At 40.0% G+C, this 18,717-nt stretch overlaps 1 protein-coding gene across 6 annotated transcripts in view; it reads left to right on the forward strand.

The window, feature by feature from the left end:
- Positions 1-18,717, forward strand: part of PARP15 (poly(ADP-ribose) polymerase family member 15) — a 55,609-nt gene that overhangs the window by 13,400 nt on the left and 23,492 nt on the right. For 3 of the 6 annotated variants that reach the window (XM_032335006.1, XM_032334997.1, XM_032335001.1), the window contains exon 2: positions 16,188-16,304. In XM_032335006.1, the coding sequence (XP_032190897.1) occupies positions 16,188-16,304 (117 nt within the window). Of the gene's footprint in view, positions 1-4,080; positions 4,091-13,870; positions 14,927-16,187; positions 16,305-18,717 lie in introns of all 6 variants that reach the window. The other 3 variants (XM_032335019.1, XM_032335011.1, XM_032335025.1) reach the window with 2 other exon arrangements.

The following is an 18,717-nucleotide window of genomic DNA, read 5'->3' on the forward strand; positions in this document are numbered from 1 at the left end:
GCGGGACTCGATTCCAGGACCCTGAGATCATGACCTGAGCTGAAGGCAGCGGCTTAACCCACTAAGCCACCCAGGCGCCCCACTACGTTTGTATCTTTAGGGTACATACCCAGTAGTGCAATTGCTGGGTCATAGGGCAGTTCTATTTTCAACATTTTGAGGAACCTCCATGTTGTTTTCCAGAGTGGTTGCACCAGCTTGCATTCCCACCAACAGTGTAGGAGGGTTCCCCTTTCTCCACATCCTCTCCAGCATCTGTCATTTCCTGACTTGTTAATTTTAGCCATTCTGACTGATGTGAGGTGATATCTCATTGTGGTTTTGATTTATATTTCCCTCAAATACAACAGCACTTTTTCATGTGTATGTTGGCCATCTGGATGTCTTCTTTGCAGAAATGTCTGTTCATGTCCTCTGCCCATTTCTTTTTTTTCTTTTTTTTAAAATAAATTAATTTATTTATTTTCAGAAAAACAGTATTCATGATTTTTTCACCACACCCAGTGCTCCATGCAATCCATGCCCTCCATAATACCCACCACCCGGTACCCCAACCTCCCACCACTCCACCACTTCAAACCCCTCAAATTGTTTTTCGGAGCCTCTCATGGTTCACCTCCCCTTCCAATTTCTCCCAACTCCATTCTCCTCTCTAATACCCCTTGTCCTCCATGCTATTTGTTATGCTCCACAAATAAGTGAGAACATATGATAATTGACTCTCTCTGCTTGACTTATTTCATTCAGCATAATCTCTTCCAGTCCCGTCCATGTTGCTACAAAAGTTGGGTATTCATCCTTTCTGATGGAGGCATAATACCCCGTAGTGTATATGGACCACATCTTCCTTATCCATTCATCCGCTGAAGGGCATCTTGGTTCTTTCCATAGTTTGGCGACTGTGGCCATTGCTGCTATAAACATTGGGGTACAGATGGCCCTTCTTTTCACAACATCTGTATCTTTGGGGTAAATACCCAGGAGTGCAATTGCAGGGTCATAGGGAAGTTCTATTTTTAATTTCTTGAGGAATCTCCACACTGTTCTCCAAAGAGCCTGCACCAACTTGCATTCCTACCAACAGTGTAAGAGGGTTCCCCTTTCTCCACATCCTCTCCAACACATGTTGTTTCCTGTTTTGTTAATTTTTGCCATTCTAACAGGTATAAGGTGATATCTCAATGTGGTTTTAATTTTAATCTCCCTGAGGGATAGTGATGATGAACATTTTTTCATGTGTCTGATAGCCATTTGTATGTCTTGCTTGGAGAAGTGTCTGTTCATATCTTCTGCCCATTTTTTTGATATGTTTGCCTGTTTCGTGTGTGTTGAGTTTGAGGAGTTCATTATAGATCCTGGATATCAATCTTTTGTCTGTACTGTCATTTGCAAATACCTTCTCCCATTCCGTGGGTATCCTCTTTGTTTTCTTGACTGTTTCCTTGGCTGTCCTCTGCCCATTTCTTGATTGGATCATTTGTTCTTTGGGTGTTGAGTTTGCTAAGTTCTTTATAGATTTTGGACAAAATCTGATATATTGTTTGCAAATATCTTCTCCCATTCTGTCAGTTGTCTTTTGGTTTTGTTAACTGTTTCCTTTGCTGTGCAAAAGCTTTTGATCTTGATGAAATCCCAATAGTTCATTTTTGCCCTTGCTTCCCTTGCCTTTGGCGATGTTCCTAGGAAGATGTTGCTGAGGCTGAGATTGAAGAGGTTGCTGCCTGTGTTCTCCTTAAGGATTTTGATGGATTCCTTTCTCACATTGAGGTCCTTCATCCATTTTGAGTCTATTTTCATGTGTGGTGTAAGGAAATGGTCCAATTTCATTTTTCCGCATACGGCTGTCCAATTTTCCCAACACCATTATTTGAAGAGGCTGTCTTTATTCCATTGGACATTCTTTCCTGCTTTGTCGAAGATTAGTTGACCATAGAGTTGAGGGTCTATTTCTGGGCTCTCTATTCTGTTCCATTGATCTATGTGTCTGTTTCTGTGCCAGTACCATGCTGTCTTGATGATGACAGCTTTGTAATAGAGCTTGAAGTCCGGAATTGTGATGCCACCAACTTTGGCTTTCTTTTTCAATATTCCTTTGGCTATTCGAGGTCTTTTCTGGTTCCATATAAATTTTAGGATTATTTGTTCCATTTCTATGAAAAAGATGGATGGTACTTTGATAGGAATTGCATTAAATATGTAGATTGCTTTAGGTAGCATAGACATTTTCACAATATTTATTCTTCCAATCCAGGAGCATGGAACATTTTTCCATTTCTTTGTGTCTTCCTCAATTTCTTTCATGAGTATTATATAGTTTTCTGAGTATAGATTCTGTGACTCTTTGGTTAGGTTTATTCCTAGGTATCTTATGGTTTTGGGTGCAATTGTAAATGGGATTGACTCCTTAATTTCTCTTTCTTCTGTCTTGTTGTTGATGTAGAGAAATGCAACGGATTTCTGTGCATTATTTTTATATCCTGACACTTTATTGAATTCCTGTACAAGTTCTAGCAGTTTTGGAGTGGAGTCTTTTGGGTTTTCCACATATAGTATCATATCATCTGCGAAGAGTGATAGTTTGACTTCTTCTTTACCGATTTGGATGCCTTTAATTTCCTTTTGTTGTCTGATTGCTGAGGCTAGGACTTCTAGTACTATGTTGAATAGCAGTGGTGATAATGGACATCCCTGCCGTCTTCCTGACCTTAGCGGAAAAGCTTTCAGTTTTTCTCCATGGAGAATGATATTTGCGGTGGGTTTTTCTTAAATGGCTTTGAAAATATTGAGGCATGTGCCCTCTATCCCTACACTTTGAAGAGTTTTGATCAGGAAGGGATGCTTTACTTTGTCAAATGCTTGTTCAGCATCTATTGAGAGTATCATATGGTTCTTGTTCTTTCTTTTATTGATGTGTTGTATCACATTGATTGATTTGCGGATGTTGAATCAACCTTGGAGCCCTGGAATAAATCCCACTTGGTCATGGTGAATAATCCTTTTAATGTACTGTTGAATCCTATTGGCTAGTATTTTGGTGAGAATTTTTGCATCTGTATTCATCAAGGATATTGGTCTATAGCTCTCTTTTTTGATGGGATCCTTGTCTAGTTTTGGGATCAAGGTGATGCTGGCCTCATAAAATGAGTTTGGAAGTTTTCCTTCCATTTCTATTTTTTGGAAGAGTTTCAGGAGAATAGGAATTAGTTCTTCTTTAAATGTTTGGTAGAATTCCCCTGGGAAGCCATCTGGCCCTGGGCTTTTGTTTGTTTGGAGATTTTTAATGGCTGTTTCAATCTCCTTACTGGTTATGGGTCTGTTTGGGCTTTCTATTTCTTCCTGGTTCAGTTGTGATAGTTTATATGTTTCTAGGAATGCATCCATTTCTTCCAGATTGTCAAATTTGTTGGCGTAGAGTTGCTCATAGTATGTTCTTATAATTGTTTGTATTTCTTTGATGTTAGTTGTGACCTCTCCTCTTTCATTCATGATTTTATTTATTTGGGTCCTTTCTCTTTTCTTTTTTATAAGTCTGGCCAGGGGGTTATCAATTTTATAATTCTTTCAAAGAACACACTCCTAGTTTCATTGATTTGTTCTATTGTTTTTTTGGTTTCTATTTCATTGATTTCTGCTCTGATCTTTATGATTTCTCTTCTCCTGCTGGGCTTAGGGTTTCTTTCTTGTTCTTTCTCCAGCTCCCATAGGTGTAGGGTTAGGTTGTGTACCTGAGACCTTTATTGTTTCTTCAAAAGTCTTTCACTGCTATATATTTTCCTCTCAGGACTGCCTTTGTTGTGTCCCATGGATTTTGAACCGTTGTGTTTTCATTATCATTTGTTTCCATGATTTTTTTCAATTCTTCTATAATTTCCTGGTTGACCCATTCATTTTTTAGAAGGATGCTGTTTAGTCTCCATGTATTTGGGTTCTTTCCAAACTTCCTTTTGTGGTTGAGTTCTAGCTTTAGAGCATTGTGGTCTGAAAATATGCAGGGAATGATCTCAATCTTTTGATACCGGTTGATTCCTGATTTAGGACCGAGGATGTGATCTATTCTGGAGAATGTTCCATGTGCACTAGAGAAGAATGTGTATTCTGTTGCTTTGGGATGAAATATTCTGAATATATCTGTGATGTCCATCTGGTCCAGTGTGTCGTTTAAGGCCTTTATTTCCTTGCTGATCTTTTGCTTGAATGATCTGTCCATTTCAGTGAGGGGAGTGTTAAAGTCCCCTACTATTATTGTATTATTGTTGATGTGTTTCTTTGATTTTGTTATTAATTGGTTTATATAGTTGGCTGCTCCCACACTGGGGGCATAGACATTTAAAATTGTTAGATCTTCTTGTTGGACAGACCCTTTGAGTATGATATAGTGTCCTTCCTCATCTCTTATTATAGTCTTTGGCTTAAACTCTAATTGATCTGATATAAGGATTGCCACTCCTGCTTTCTTCTGATGTCCATTAGCATGGTAAATTCTTTTCCACCCCCTCACTTTAAATCTGGAGGTGTCTTCAGGTTTAAAATGAGTTTCTTGTAGGCAACATATAGATGGGTTTTGTTTTTTATCCATTCTGATACCCTGTGTCTTTTGACTGGGGCATTTAGCCCATTAACATTCAGGGTAACTATTGAGAGATATGAATTTACTGCCATTGTTTTGCCTGTAAGGTGACTGTTACTGTATATTGTCTCTGTTCCCTCTGATCTACCACTTGGAGGCTCTCTCTTTGCTTAGAGGACCCCTTTCAATATTTCCTGTAGAGCTTGTTTGGTGTTTGCAAATTCTTTCAGTTTTTGTTTGTCCTGGAAGCTTTTAATCTCTCTTTCTATTTTCAATGATAGCCTAGCTGGATATAGTATTGTTGGCTGCATGTTTTTCTCATTTAGTGCTCTGAATATATCATGCCAGTTCTTTCTGGCCTGCCAGGTCTCTGTGGATAAGTCTGCTGCCAGTCTAATATTTTTACCATTGTATGTTACAGACTTCTTTTCCCGGGCTGCTTTCAGGATTCTCTCTTTGTCACTAAGACTTGTAAATTTTACTATTAGGTGACGGGGTGTGGGCTATTCTTATTGATTTTGAGGGGCATTCTCTGAACCTCCTGAATTTTGCTATATTGGGGAAATGCTCGTTCCCTTTGCTATATTGGGGAAATTCTCCCCAATAATTCTCTCCAGTATACCTTCTGCTCCCCTCTCTCTTTCTTCTTCTTCTGGAATCCCAATTCTAATGTTGTTTCATCTTATGGTGTCACTTATCTCTCGAATTCTCCCCTCGTGGTCCAGTAGCTGTTTGTCCCTCTTTTGCTCATCTTCTTTATTCTCTGTCATTTGGTCTTCTATATCACTAAATCTTTCTTCTGCCTCATTTATCCTAGCAGTGAGAGCCTCCATTTTTTATTGCACCTCATTAATAGCTTTTTTGATTTCAACTTGGTTAGATTTTAGTTCTTTTATTTCTCCAGAAAGGGCTTTTATATCTCCCAAGAGGGTTTCTCTAGTATCGTCCATGCCTTTTTTGAACCTGGCTAGAACCTTGAGAATTGTCATTCTGAATTCTAGATCTGACATATTACCAATGTCTGTATTTATTAGGTCCCTAGCCTTCGGTACTGCCTCTTGTTCTTTTTTTTGTGGTGAATTTTTCCGCCTTGTCATTTTGTCCAGATAAGAGTATATGGAGGAGCAAGTAAAATACTAAAAGGGTGGCAACAACCCCAGGAAAATATGCTTTACCCAAATCAGAAGAGATCCCAAATCGTGAGGGGGGAGAGAGGGGATAAGAGGTTCAGAAAGAAAGAAAGAAAAAACAAACAAAAACAAAACAAAACAAACAAACAAAAAAGAAAATGAATAAAGAAAAGTATAAAAAAGAAATATATATATATATTAGATAAACTAGTTAAAAATGTTAAAAAAGAAAAGGGTAAAAGTTAAAAAAATTTTAGCAGAAGAAGAGGGAAAAAATGAAAAAGAAAAAAAATTAAATTAACTGCAAGACTTAAGAATCATAGGGAGAAAGCCATGAGTTCCATGCTTTGCTTTCTTCTCCTCTGGAATTCTTCTGCTCTCCTTGGTATTGAAACTGCACTCCTTGGTAGGCGTGCTTGGTCTTGGCTGGATTTCTTGTTGATCTTCTGGGGGAGGGGCCTGTTGTAGTGATTCTCAACACTACACTGTCTTTGCCCCAGGTGAAATTGCACCGCCTTTACCAGGGGTTGGGTTGAGTAATCCGCTGGGGTTTGCTTTCAGGAGCTTTTGTTCCCTGAGCACTTTCCGTAGAGTTCCGGAGGACGGGAATAAAAATGGCGGCCTCCTGGTCTCCTGCCCAGAGGAGCCGAGAGCCCGGGGCCCCACTCCTCAGTGTGCCCTCAGAGAACAGCGCCCAGTAACTCCCATCTGCCTGACCTCTGGCCACGCGCTGAGCTCACCGAACCTGCGACCAGTTCAAGGTAACCCCGAGCTGTGAGCTCACTCCTTGGCTCTGTCTCTGTAGCTGACTTCCCTGTTCTAATACCTGTAAGCTCTGCGACACTCAGACACCCCCGATCCTTCTGTGACCCTGTGGGACCTGAGGCCACACTGACCCCGGGTGGGCTTCACCCCGTTTTAGCCTCTGGAGCGATGTCCCTCAGCGGAAAAGACTTTTAAAAGTCCTGATTTTGTGCTCCGTTGCTCCTCCACTTGCCGGGAGCCAGCCCCTCCCCCTGGGGTCTATCTTCCCATTGCTTTGGATTCACTTCTCTGCCAGTCCTACCTTTCAGAAAGTGGTTGATTTTCTGTTTCTAGAATTGTTGTTCTTCTTCTCTTCGATCTGCCGATGGATTTGTAGATGTTTACAACCTTTAGATAAGCTATCTAGCTGATCTCCTGCTAGCTGAAGTAGTCTCAGCCTGCTACTTCTCCGCCATCTTGACTCCAATTTCTCTTCTTTCTTGATCTTTACAGTTATTATTACCCATTTCATAGACAAATGAAGTCAGATTAGAGGCCACACAAGTGCTCAGGAAACCCATCAAAGACACCCATTCTTACTAGAATTAACTCGGGCTTTGAACAGTTATCTGTGAAAACCTAGCTGAAAGAATTGTTTTTTGTGTAGTAACAAAAAAACAGCAAAACTTCTCTTGACCTCAATTTCTTGGTAGTTAGCTGCTTCTTTTCTTTGTTTCCCTTTGCAGGAAAATTTCTCAATTGAATTTGTCATTACTCATCCCCATTTCCTCCCCTCTTATTCTTTCTTAAATCCATTCTAAAAAAGGCTTTTATGCCATCATTCCACCAAAATAATTTTTGCCAGTGACAAGAATCATTTATTGCTAAGCTCACTAGCCACTTAGCAGTCCTCATTTTACTTGATCTCTTAGTAGCATTCGACTCAATATTCAATAGCTCCTTCCAAATGCATTTTCTCCACTTGCTGCTAGGATGCCACACTTTGGGTTTTTTTGTTTTTGTTTTTATTTTTGTTTTGTACCTCTGTAGCTGTTCATTCTCATTCTTTCTTTTTTTTTTTTTTTTAAGGTTTTATTTTATTTCTTTGATAGAGAGAGAGAGAGAGAGCACACGCACACACACATAAGCAGGAGGGGCAGCAGGCAGAGGAGAGGACAAGCAGGCTCTCCACAGAGCAGGGAGCCTGATGAAAGATTCCATCCCAGGACCCTGGGATCATGACCAGAGAAGATGCTTTACTGACTAAGCCACCCAGGTGCTCCTCATTCTCATTTTTTCCTCATTTACCTTCTTTTCTTCAACTCTGAAGGTAGAGCTCAGCTCCTTTCTTCTTTTTGTCTTCACTCAGTTCCTGGGAGGTTTAATGGCTTTAAATACTGTCTACATATCCATGACTCCCAGTTCATATCTGCAGTCAATACTTTCTCATGAACTCCAATGCCTACACTCAGTGCATACTAGACTTCTTCACCTGGTTGTCTAAAAGTATATGATACAAATATAACATGTCCAAGACAAAACTCCCCATTCTCCTCACTCTACGCTACCAACCTACATTATCCACAGGCTTCCCAATTTCAATTGATAGCAACTTCATCCTAGTTGCTCAGACCAAAACCTGGGAGTCTCTCATAGCCCATTCCCAGTTCTTTAGGAAACCCTGTTCACTTTACCTTTGAGATGTATTCAGAATCTGATCACTCCTTAAGGAAGACAGTAAGAATTTAGAAAATTAAATAAACCATTTTAAAGGTAGTAATCTCCCAAAGAACTTAAGCCACAAAACAGTTTATATTTTAGATAATAAGATGAAATAAATACCATTTTTAATGGCCATACTTCACCGGCACACCCCCTCCCAACTATGATCTTTAGGAAGAGTTGGTGAAGCCAAGAAGTATCCCTGAAATTACAGGTGGGGATAGAAGACTTGTTGGGGGGTGGGGAGTACTAGGGAATGAATGAGGTCAAGAGAAGAGAAGCAGAAATTAGGATCTTCCTCATATAGCTTTGAAGGAAACCAGTCAGTCAGAAAAGCCAGAAATTGAGATGCTCTCTGGAGAGAAAAGAAGCTCAACTTTTAATAATGGTTTAAGAAGCTAATAGTCTTAGGACCAGACTAAAATAATATCTGATTCTTTATACAGCAAGAAATTGATACCATTGGACATTTTTAGTTGGTACTTTGTGAAAAGACAAACATTTGGTATCCCTCACTTAGCAGACTTCTACATTTAAAACTGTTTCATTCTTGGGACTCGTACTAACCTCCCAAAGATGCAAAATATGAAGGCCCATCTCTCTCCACATACTTGCCACCTGAAGCTGAAGAGTATTGACATCTGAAGAGCTTTTTTTTTTTTTAACAGTTTTTTATGGGTATACTACTAAATGGTTAATATCTAAGCATATTCAGCACCTCTGGAGTTAACAGGGTTAGTTGAGAGCCTCAGTCTGCACTCCAGCCATTGTGAGCTGAAGAAGCCAGCAGGGGAGGCAGACTGATATAGAGTATAGTGCAACAGTTTACAAACTTCTCGTAAACCACAGTGCACCCTAAATAGATATATATAGTTTATATCCCAACCCATATCTGTTTTGCAAATAAAAGCATTTGTTGGAATTTGGAAAAAAAATTCTGCTACAACACGCATTTCTTGCTAGGGAACTGATGTACTCTATTTTTGATTCTATTTTGTTTTGTTTTTGCTTGGTCGGGTTTTGAGTTTTGTTTTGTTTCTTGTTTTTAATTTTTTGTAAGATCCTTAAACATTCATATTGCTGGTATAGTCATTAGAGGTTGACTTTCAGCAATGACTCTGACACAAAGGGTGAGGGAGGAGAGGTTTTAACCTTATCCCTGCTATCTCCACTAGCCAGCCTCTTCAAGCCATCCTAAATAAGCATGCAGCCTGTGTTAATTTTTTATTGCTGCATACCAAAGTTAGTGGCTTTACATAGCAAGCACTTATTGTCTTATACTTTCTGAAGTCCAGGAATTTGGGGGCGGCTTAATTGGGTAATCCTGGTGGAAGATCTCTCATGAGGTTCCTATCAACCTGTTCATTAGGGCTGCAATCATCAGAATGCTTGATGAGGACTGGAGGGTTTTTTCTACCTTTGCTTATACAACTGCTGCCAGTGGCTTCAGCTCCTTGCCACTAGGGCCTGTCCCCGTGGGTGTTCATGACATGGCAGCTGGCTGCTCCCAGACTAAGTTATCTGAGGGAGTGCGGAGGGCTATAAGTGCCTTTTGTAATCAAGCCTCTGAAGGGATATAGCATCACTTGTGCCATATTCTGTTGGTTACAAAGACCAACTCTGATATAATATGGAAGGAAACTCTTCAAAGGCATGATTACCAAGTGGTAGGGATCATTGGGTGCCCTCATACTTACATAGTCCAAGAAGGCTTACTTACACAGTCTTCTCTATCACCATAGAGCACCACTGGCCTTTAGAATCCCAAAGATATATATTTATTTATTTTTCATTTCTTATTTTTAAAAAAGATTTTATTTATTTATTTATTGCTTATTTATGAGAGAGAGAGAGAGAGAGAGAAACAGAGACGGGGAGGGGCAGAGAGAGAGGGAGAGGGAGACTCTTAAGCAGGCTCTGCATTGAGCATAGAGCCCAATGTGGAGCTCAATCTTGTGAGCCCAAGATCATGACCTGAGGTGAAATAAAGAGCCAGAAGTTTAACTGACTGAGCCACCCAGGGACCCCCAAGGGTATATATTTAAATCCTTCTGTAATTAGTTGGGTAACAATGGCAACATTACTTCCTTAGTCTCTGTTTCCTCATTTAAAAAGTGGAGATAAAATCTATCTCACAGGGTCACTGTGAAGATTAAATTAAGTAGGATAATATTTGTTAACTGACACATAACAGGTATTCAATCGATAAAGATATTATAACTATCAAAGTAGGAAAGAATGGAAAACACAAGTTATTAATTTGATGAGAAATGATAGATATGAATTGTGCTTTAGATAGCTATATGTCTCAGCTGCTACAGGGTCAAGTATTATTACTAAGTGGTGTTTGAATAGTTCACTGTCCTTTGTTTTGATGTTGTTATGACTTCCGACAAAAAAGTACTGTAACAAACTATTTCTATTAGGTAACATGCACTAGAAATAGACTCATGAATTTCATTTAGAAAAAAATGCCCCCTGCACCTCTAAAAACACAAAATAGTTCAGATGTAAAATCAGACCACTAGGTGATTGTCCCTCTTCTGCTTGGCTGCAAACTCACTGTTCCCCGAGTTGACTCATTCTACCTTAGAACAGTACTAATCACCAAAAATAAATAAATAAATAAATAAATAAATAAATAAATAAATAAATAAGAAAAAGAAAAAAAATAAAAATAGCATTGTATGAAACCCAAACATATTTTACTTACTATCCTTGCTCTTCCTTTTAGGGTTGTAGAAATAAATCCTTTATAAGATAGTCCTTCAGATGTTTAAGGGTAACTATTATGTGTGGCTCCCATCCTACCTAAAATCTGTACTTCTGCAAGTTAAATATATTCAGTTCCTTTTTTATACCCTCATGTGATATGGTTTTGAATCCTTTTACAGCATCAGTTTCCCTCTTCTGAACACCATAGCTAGTTTTCATAAACCCTTTGCAAAGTTTAGCACCTTGAACAAAAAAATACAGTACCCCAGGCATTGCCGTTTTTACCAGTGAGAAGAATATGATTATTTTTCAGCATTCCTATTCTTGTTATTATGTTTTTCTTATTATAGCCCTAAATCTCATCACTACCCATTTTTAAACGAATGGACTTTATTTTTAGAGCAGTTTTAGGCTTAACAAACATTTAAACAGAAAGTAAGGATAATTCTTCCTGCCCCCAGTTTCCCTAATATTAAGGTATTCGATACTTTTGTTAACAATTGAAAAGTATTGCTACATTATTATTAACTAAAGTCCATTATATTAGAGTTCACTCTTTGTGTTGGATGATTCTCTGGGTTTTGACAAATGCACAGTGTCGTGTGTCCTCAGTAACAGTTTCATATGGAATAATTTCAAATTGCAGGCAGCCACTGATATTTATTTTTTAAAGAATTTATTTATTTATTTGACAGAGAGGGATCACAAATAGGCAGAGAGAGAGAGGGGAAAGCAGGCTCCCTGCCAAGCAGAAAGCCCAATGCAGGGCTCGATCCCAGGACCCTGAGATCATGATCTGAGCCAAAGGCAGAGGCTTAACTCATTGAGCCACCCAGGTGCCCCAGCCACTGATATTTTTAATGTCTCCACAGTTTTGCCTTTTCCAAAATGTCATGTAGCTGGAATTATATGATATTTAGCCTTTCAGATGGGCTCCTTTGCTTAACAATAGGCATTATATTTCTTCCATGTCTTTTGGTAGCTTAATGGCTCTTTTCTTTTTCTCTGAATAATATTCTGTTTTATGGAGGCATCATGTCCATTATTTATCCATTCATTTATTGAAGGACATCTTGGTTCCTTCTAAGTTTTGGCAATAATGAATAAAGCTCATGTGCAGGTTTGTGTGGGCATATGTTTGCAAATCATTTAGGTAAATACCACAAAACACAAATGCTGGATCCTATGGTAAGAGTATGTTTAGTTTTGTAAGAAACTGCCAGACTGTTTTCTGAAATGGCTGTACCATGTTGCAGAATTAGAGTTCCTGTTGCTCCGTGTTCTTCCCAGCGTTTGGTGACTTTTTTTTTCTGCTTAAATACAGCTACATCACTGTTGATTTATACAGAATTTGTCATCAATCAAAATCCCTTAGATATTTTTGTATGACTTAGCTGCTAAGCCACATTCTTGTGCAGTTACTCCTTGGACCTCGCTTAGTGCTTTTCCTTCCTTTTGATGCTTCTCCAGATGTTCCAGAGTCTCTTTTACTTATTAGGTTCACTCACAGTCCAGCTGCTATATATATATGTATATATATATATATTGCTGTGAAGGGCTCACACTTACAATCTTCTCCAGAGGGATTGCCTTTAGCAGACTGAAGGTCTGGAGTCTGGAGTGCCTGGGGGTTTACATTCATCACCCAACCAGGATGACCCATAGACAATGAAATGATTGGTATGCAAGTGCAAAAACAGCTCCCTGTCTCAAGGTTGGGACAACACCATGATGTAATTTATATACTCCAGAGTCCTTGCAGGATCAGACAGAAACTAGTTTTACTTAAACCACATTCTCTGTCTTTATCTCTCACTTCCTACATGTTTTTCCTGAGGGTACAACTTTAATAATTCAATTGCACATGAATCCTCCTCACAGGCTCTGCATCTAGGGAATCAGACCTAATTTTATTACTTTTTTTTATTATTACTGCACACAACTGTTTTTGATGTTTTTAACTATTGTAACTATTAAAGAATAGTATTGTATTTGCTTCTTTTTAAAAAAGATTTATTTATTTTGAGTGAGAGAGAGAGCACCCAGGCAGAGGGTGGGACAGAGGGAAAGAATCTCAAGCAGCTTCCTTGTTGAATGTGGAGCCCATGGCAGGGCTCAATTTCACAGCCCTGAGATCATGACCTGAGTGGAAGGCAAGAGTTGGATGCTCAAACAACTGAGCCACCCCAGTCCCTCAATATTGTATTTACTTCTAAAAGTTCATTTTTTAAAAGATTTTATTTATTTATTTGAGAGAGAGAGAGAGAGGGTGCAGGGGCAGAGGGAGAAGCAAACTCTTTGCTGAGCAGGGAGCCAGATGGGAGGCTAGATCCCAGGTCCATGGGATCATGACCTGAGCCCAAGGCAGATGCTTAACTAACTGAGCCACCCAGGCACTCCTTAACAGTTCATTTTTAACTAATCATGCATTATTTTGTGTATTTATTGAATCTTTAAGAGCCAGGGTTTTTTTTTTTTTTTTTTTTTTCAGAAAAAAAAAATCACCTCTCCAATATTATAAGGAATGTCAGTGGGAAAATCAGATTAATTGTACAAACCTTCACTGCAAAGTAATTATTAATGGAATAGGTCTATTCCATTAGGTGAGGAATAGCTCTATTGCATTCATGAATACCACATCTTTCACTGAGCTGTCTGACAGTGGTACCATTTTAGGTAGACATACTATATTTCAGAGTCTCATTAGTATCAGGATTTCTTTCTTTTTTCTTTATTAAAGATTTTTGTTTATTTATTTGACAGAGAGACACAGTGAGAGAGGGAACACAAGCAGGGGAAGTGACAGAGGGAGAAGTAGGCTTCCTGCTGAGCAGGGAGCCCAAAGCGGGGCTTGATCCCAGGACCCTGGGATCATGACCTGAGCCATAGGCAGATGCCCAGTGACAGAGCCACCCAGGCATGCCAATATCAGGATTTCTTTTTATGCCAAAGATTTTGTCTGAATACCTGCCTTTTGCTTTTTATTTTTTAGTGGTGGACACCTGCTTGGGCTAAGAGCCTGTCTTCAGTGAAAGGCCCATCTCTGTTTCCCATATGATGTGACTTTGGTCGTAGCCTTGTATGAAAAAGAGAAGCCACTGAGAAAGTTGCCAGCACCATTTCTGGTGGCTCTGGATCCTCTCTTATGAAGATCTTGAAGAAGAAGCATCACCTGATTGAAACGATAAATTATAAAGGGACAGTGTCCCTGTGAGGTAACATGGCCCCAAGTCAGCTGTTAAGGAGTTAGAGGTATCATTCAGATCTGTGGCCACTGAACTCAAGGAAGAACAAAGATCAATATAATCAAGACCTGGAATGAGGATATATCTGAAAACTTCTGCCATATCATTTCTAAATATCAAGTCACCAAATTGAATGTGAAGCCAATGCTATGGGAACACATAAAAAACAGCAGAGAATGATGGGATTTGGATTGAGTGTGATGTATTCAAGGAGAAGATCATGATAACAGGTTGTTTGGAGGAGGTGAAAAGAATTCACAACAATTAAAGACATCAGCCATTAACACTGAGAAGGAAAAAACAAAATTTGACAGGGAATGTGGCTGGTTCTTTTTCTGGTTTTCATATCAGTGCTTTGAAAGAATCTGTACCAAAGGAATTCTTGGGGTGGGAGTTCATTAATCTTGCTTGCACCAAACATACCAGAGTCCATGCAGGAGAATACAAAGAATAAAATTCCTGAGCGAGCGAAATGGACTGCTCAAGAAGTGCATTCCCAGTTCTTCTGGGGTTTTCTGTTTTTTATAGAAAGTAGAGTGTGGAAAATTCTCTAACATTGTTTTGTTTTAAGCAAAGAAAATTCATAACCTTTTTGAGTTAGATCAGGCATGAAAAGTACATTTCATTTCATGGGTTACTTAGCACTGAGAGACAGTTGTTGCCTGGGGCTCTGTGTTGACTAAGACTCTGAAACTATCTGGATGATTGAAAAAGAGTGTTGATACCAATTAACATCTGTCACACGTGTGGATGATGAGGTATAGGGGGATAGGGAGGTGATGTGCACCATGTTTTTACCATAGGTAAGTGTGAAAATACAGTCAGATAGATCAGCTCCTCTTCATAGTTTCTCTGAAGAGCAGATTAAAGGATTGTGCCTTCATCAGCTACTAGATTGACTTTGAGTAAATGGTTCATCTCTGTACACTGGATTTTCTCTTTCCCCCAGGAGAATGAAGTTTCTGTACTGGATGATCTGTGATGATCCTTTAAATTCTAAAACTGGCTGTCTAGGGGCGCCTGGGTGGCTCAGTGGGTTAATGCCTCTGCCTTCGGCTCAGATCATGATCCCGGGGTCCTGGAATCAAGCCCTGCAGTGGGCTCTCCGTTCAGCAGGGAGCCTGCTTCCTCCTCTCTCTCTCTCTGCCTGCCTCTCTGCCTACTTGTGATCTGTCAAATAAATAAATAAAATCTTTAAAAAAATAAATAAATAAAACTGGCTGTCTAGTAGTCAAAACTATAAATGCATTATGCATAGAACTGAGGGGTGTGTCTTAGTTTGGGTCCCCCCCTCCAAGAGAACCTGAAACAGGATTCAAGTGCAAATGATCTAAATAGGGAAGTAAAAGATACTGATAGGGTGTGTTACCAAATCAGTTACCACTTGATCTCACTGGGAAAACTCAGAGTGAGTCTTACCTGGGAGGCAAGGTTGCTCCCTGGTTTTAAACAAACTGTCAATCATTGGATGAGGGCTTGAGCCAGTGGGAGGGTGGCTTAATTTACCTGCAATTTCTCTCTGTTGAGCCTGCAAGCAAAGCAGGCTTTGGCACTACAGAAAGTCTTCAGAGAAGAAATAACAATGGGAGGGGTGCCTGGGTGGAGCGTTGGTTGAGCGTCAGACTCTTGATTTCAGCTCAGGTCATGATCTCAGGGTCATGGGATTAAGCCCCAAATTGGGCTTAGCACTGAACCCGGAGCCTGCTTAAAATTTTCTTTCTTCTCCTGCTTCTTCTCTATTTCTAAAAAAAAAAAAAAAGGAAAGAAATAAAGACAGCTGGAAATACGCCCAGAGTGCCCTTAAATTGTAAGAGCCAGGGGGCATGAACAGGGTCTGCTAAGCTAGAATTGGGGAATAAGGAAAAGAGCTCACAGGCAACTGGAATATTAAATACAGTTGATACTAAAAAAATTGTGGTAACAAATTATTTGCTTTTGAATCTTAAGGTTGGACTATGAGTTGAGTTAGGTGTGGAATCTAATAGCTATTTTCTGTTTGGAAACCTAAGAGGAAAGTCTACAGATAGCATTGCCTGGTCATTATTTTTACTGTTTTCTCCACAGTCAAAAGACCAAGTCAGCGGGAAAAACTGTCTTCCAGACGGAAATGTGATAGCCTCGGCCCAAACCACAGAAGGTCTAAACCTCGTATTAATGGCTGGAAATGTTACTAATTTCCAGGTAAGTGGCGCTATTCAGTAAATCCAACAAGAAACACTGGGGTCTGATTCACTCATTCTATGACTTAAGGTCACAACAGACCACTTTGAATTTTATCTCACCCAGTTTGTGGTACAATCTAGTTGAGTTAAAATTCCATATCCTTATCTTAGAAACGAGGAAACTGAGGTCTTTTCACTACGTAGTTTGTTAAGTTGATTATTAAACTCTTTCATCCCTGTCAGGGTACCTACTCTCGCGATTGGATGGTGCCATATAAACTTTGGAGTCCTCTAACTCTTTGAGTTCCTTTCTCTATCCAACCAGTTTCCCAGCCTCCTCACACCCTCTCTCTTGCGTATTCCCTTTCATTTTCATTGTCCTTCAGCATCCCTAGTCGCCTCTCTTAGCCTCCAGTCTGCCCTCTCCCTAGCTGTTTGATGCATGTTCATCAAGTGCTTCCTCCTGCCTGTATCAGAAAATCCAAAAAATAAGAGCTCTCAGAGTCTTCCACGGTCTGGCCCCAAATCTCTTTCCAGCCCTGTCTCTCACCATTAGCACTCTCTGTTAGCTAAACTGGACTACTATCTGACCTTTCTCATGTGTTTTCTCAAACATTCACCCAGCCAGAATCCTTACTGCCTTCTTTCTCCCTGTCCCAGCTTCCTTCCTTATCTTTTTTTTCCCTAATGTAATGCCAATTGAATATTACCCCCACCTTAAAAGACCACCAGAGACGTGAGTCAAAGCCAATCAGCAAGGGTCGTTTATTGCAGGTTCGAACCTGGACCTCTGCGCCGCTCATTGCCGATAACACCGAGAGGTCCAGAGCTGGGTTGGTGCAGGATTTTTATAGACAGATACAAACAAGTTTCGGGTGGGGCTGAGCTGATTGATTGATAGTTTGAACAGGCATACTTGGCGTCAGTGGATTGGGTCAGGGGACCCCGCCCGAAAGCAGACAAAGCAATCTTACAGAAGCAGAACTGGCCGGTTAGCCCACGCATGCGAAAAAAGCACTACCAGGATATTGAAGGCCTGGTTACTTATCAAGTAAAGACAATTGGGAGTCTTCTGGTGGAATGTTACATTCCTGCTATCAAGCATCCTTGTTAATGAGATTTAGGTTTAGAAGAAATTTAACTTTATTTACTTTTCCTTCTACCTCCTTCGGTGTTTTATGGAGGGGAGGGTGACATTAGGGCTATTGATAAGGTAACTTCTTTGTTGTAAATCTCAAGGACATTTGCAAACCAAGGGAGACTCCTGTCTTGCAGGATTGTGATCTCAGCAAGTTAACTATTTATCATTTTATGGCAGTCAGGGGTGCCTGAGGAATGCTACACATATGGAGGGGAGCGGGTGAAGGGGGGTGGTGCAAGGCGCCAGCCTTTGCTTTGTCCTCAGCCAGCCTCCTGCTCCTTCACTAAGATTTTATTTATTCATTTGAGAGAGGGAGAGAGAGACACACAAACAAGAGACAGAGAGAGAACAAGCAGGGGAAGAGGCAGAGGGAGAGGGAGAAGCAGACTCCCCTGAGCAGGGAGCCCAGTGTGGGACCTGAAGATCATGACCTGAGTGGAAAGAAGACGCTCAACTGACTGAGCACCCAGGTGCCCCATCCCTTATCCTCTTTGTAAAGACTTTACTAAGCAGTCCAGTCTAAAGGATTTCTGCCATATTTGAAATTCTATAGCAATTACTAATTGTATTTTTTAACACAGAGTTTCTTTCGATTATCTTGAACTGATTTAAACATTAAGAATATTTTACTGTTTTACATGTTAATATATTACTTCCCCAAGCTGTGTAGGAATCAGTAAGCAGAGAGTGGGGTGAAGGTGGGCTGGATCTTGGGTTTTTTTTTTTTCAAGCTCATTGACTTTTGTCCCTGCGGGGAACTTCTCAGGTCCTAAGATTAGTTTATGTTAAGTAACCTCATATAAGATTGAGGTGGACCCATGAGAGTGAGAAATGAAACTATTAAGTGGCCCAGTGACATAAAAACCTTTTAATTTACGATGAAGAAGTGCTCCCCAAGGAACCAAAATACTCAAAATCCACATGATCAAAGCATTCTCCCCTCCAAATTTGAATATGAAATCAGAATAAATGGAGTTGAATGAATTGAATACTTAATATCTATTGGCATCAGGTCCTGACCCCATCTCACCAAAGGGATAGCCTCAGCAGGCACTGGAGAACTCTTGATACCCCTGGACAGGCTTGAGGGGACACTGCCTACCTTCACCTCAACGACTTTCCTTTATCTAGGCCTTCAGGGCTGATCAGACCCCACCCCATTACCCTTCAGACAGACCCATTCTTTCTTTAGGTATGTTAATAAAGTCAGAACAATTACTCTCAGTTCCTACCTGCCTAAAAGCAACTCTTTCTTCCAAGGTCTCTCTCAACATTCTGTGTTTTTGTCTCT

This window comes from Mustela erminea, chromosome 1 (assembly GCF_009829155.1).
Source record: "Mustela erminea isolate mMusErm1 chromosome 1, mMusErm1.Pri, whole genome shotgun sequence".
Classification (NCBI taxonomy): Eukaryota; Metazoa; Chordata; class Mammalia; order Carnivora; family Mustelidae; genus Mustela; species Mustela erminea.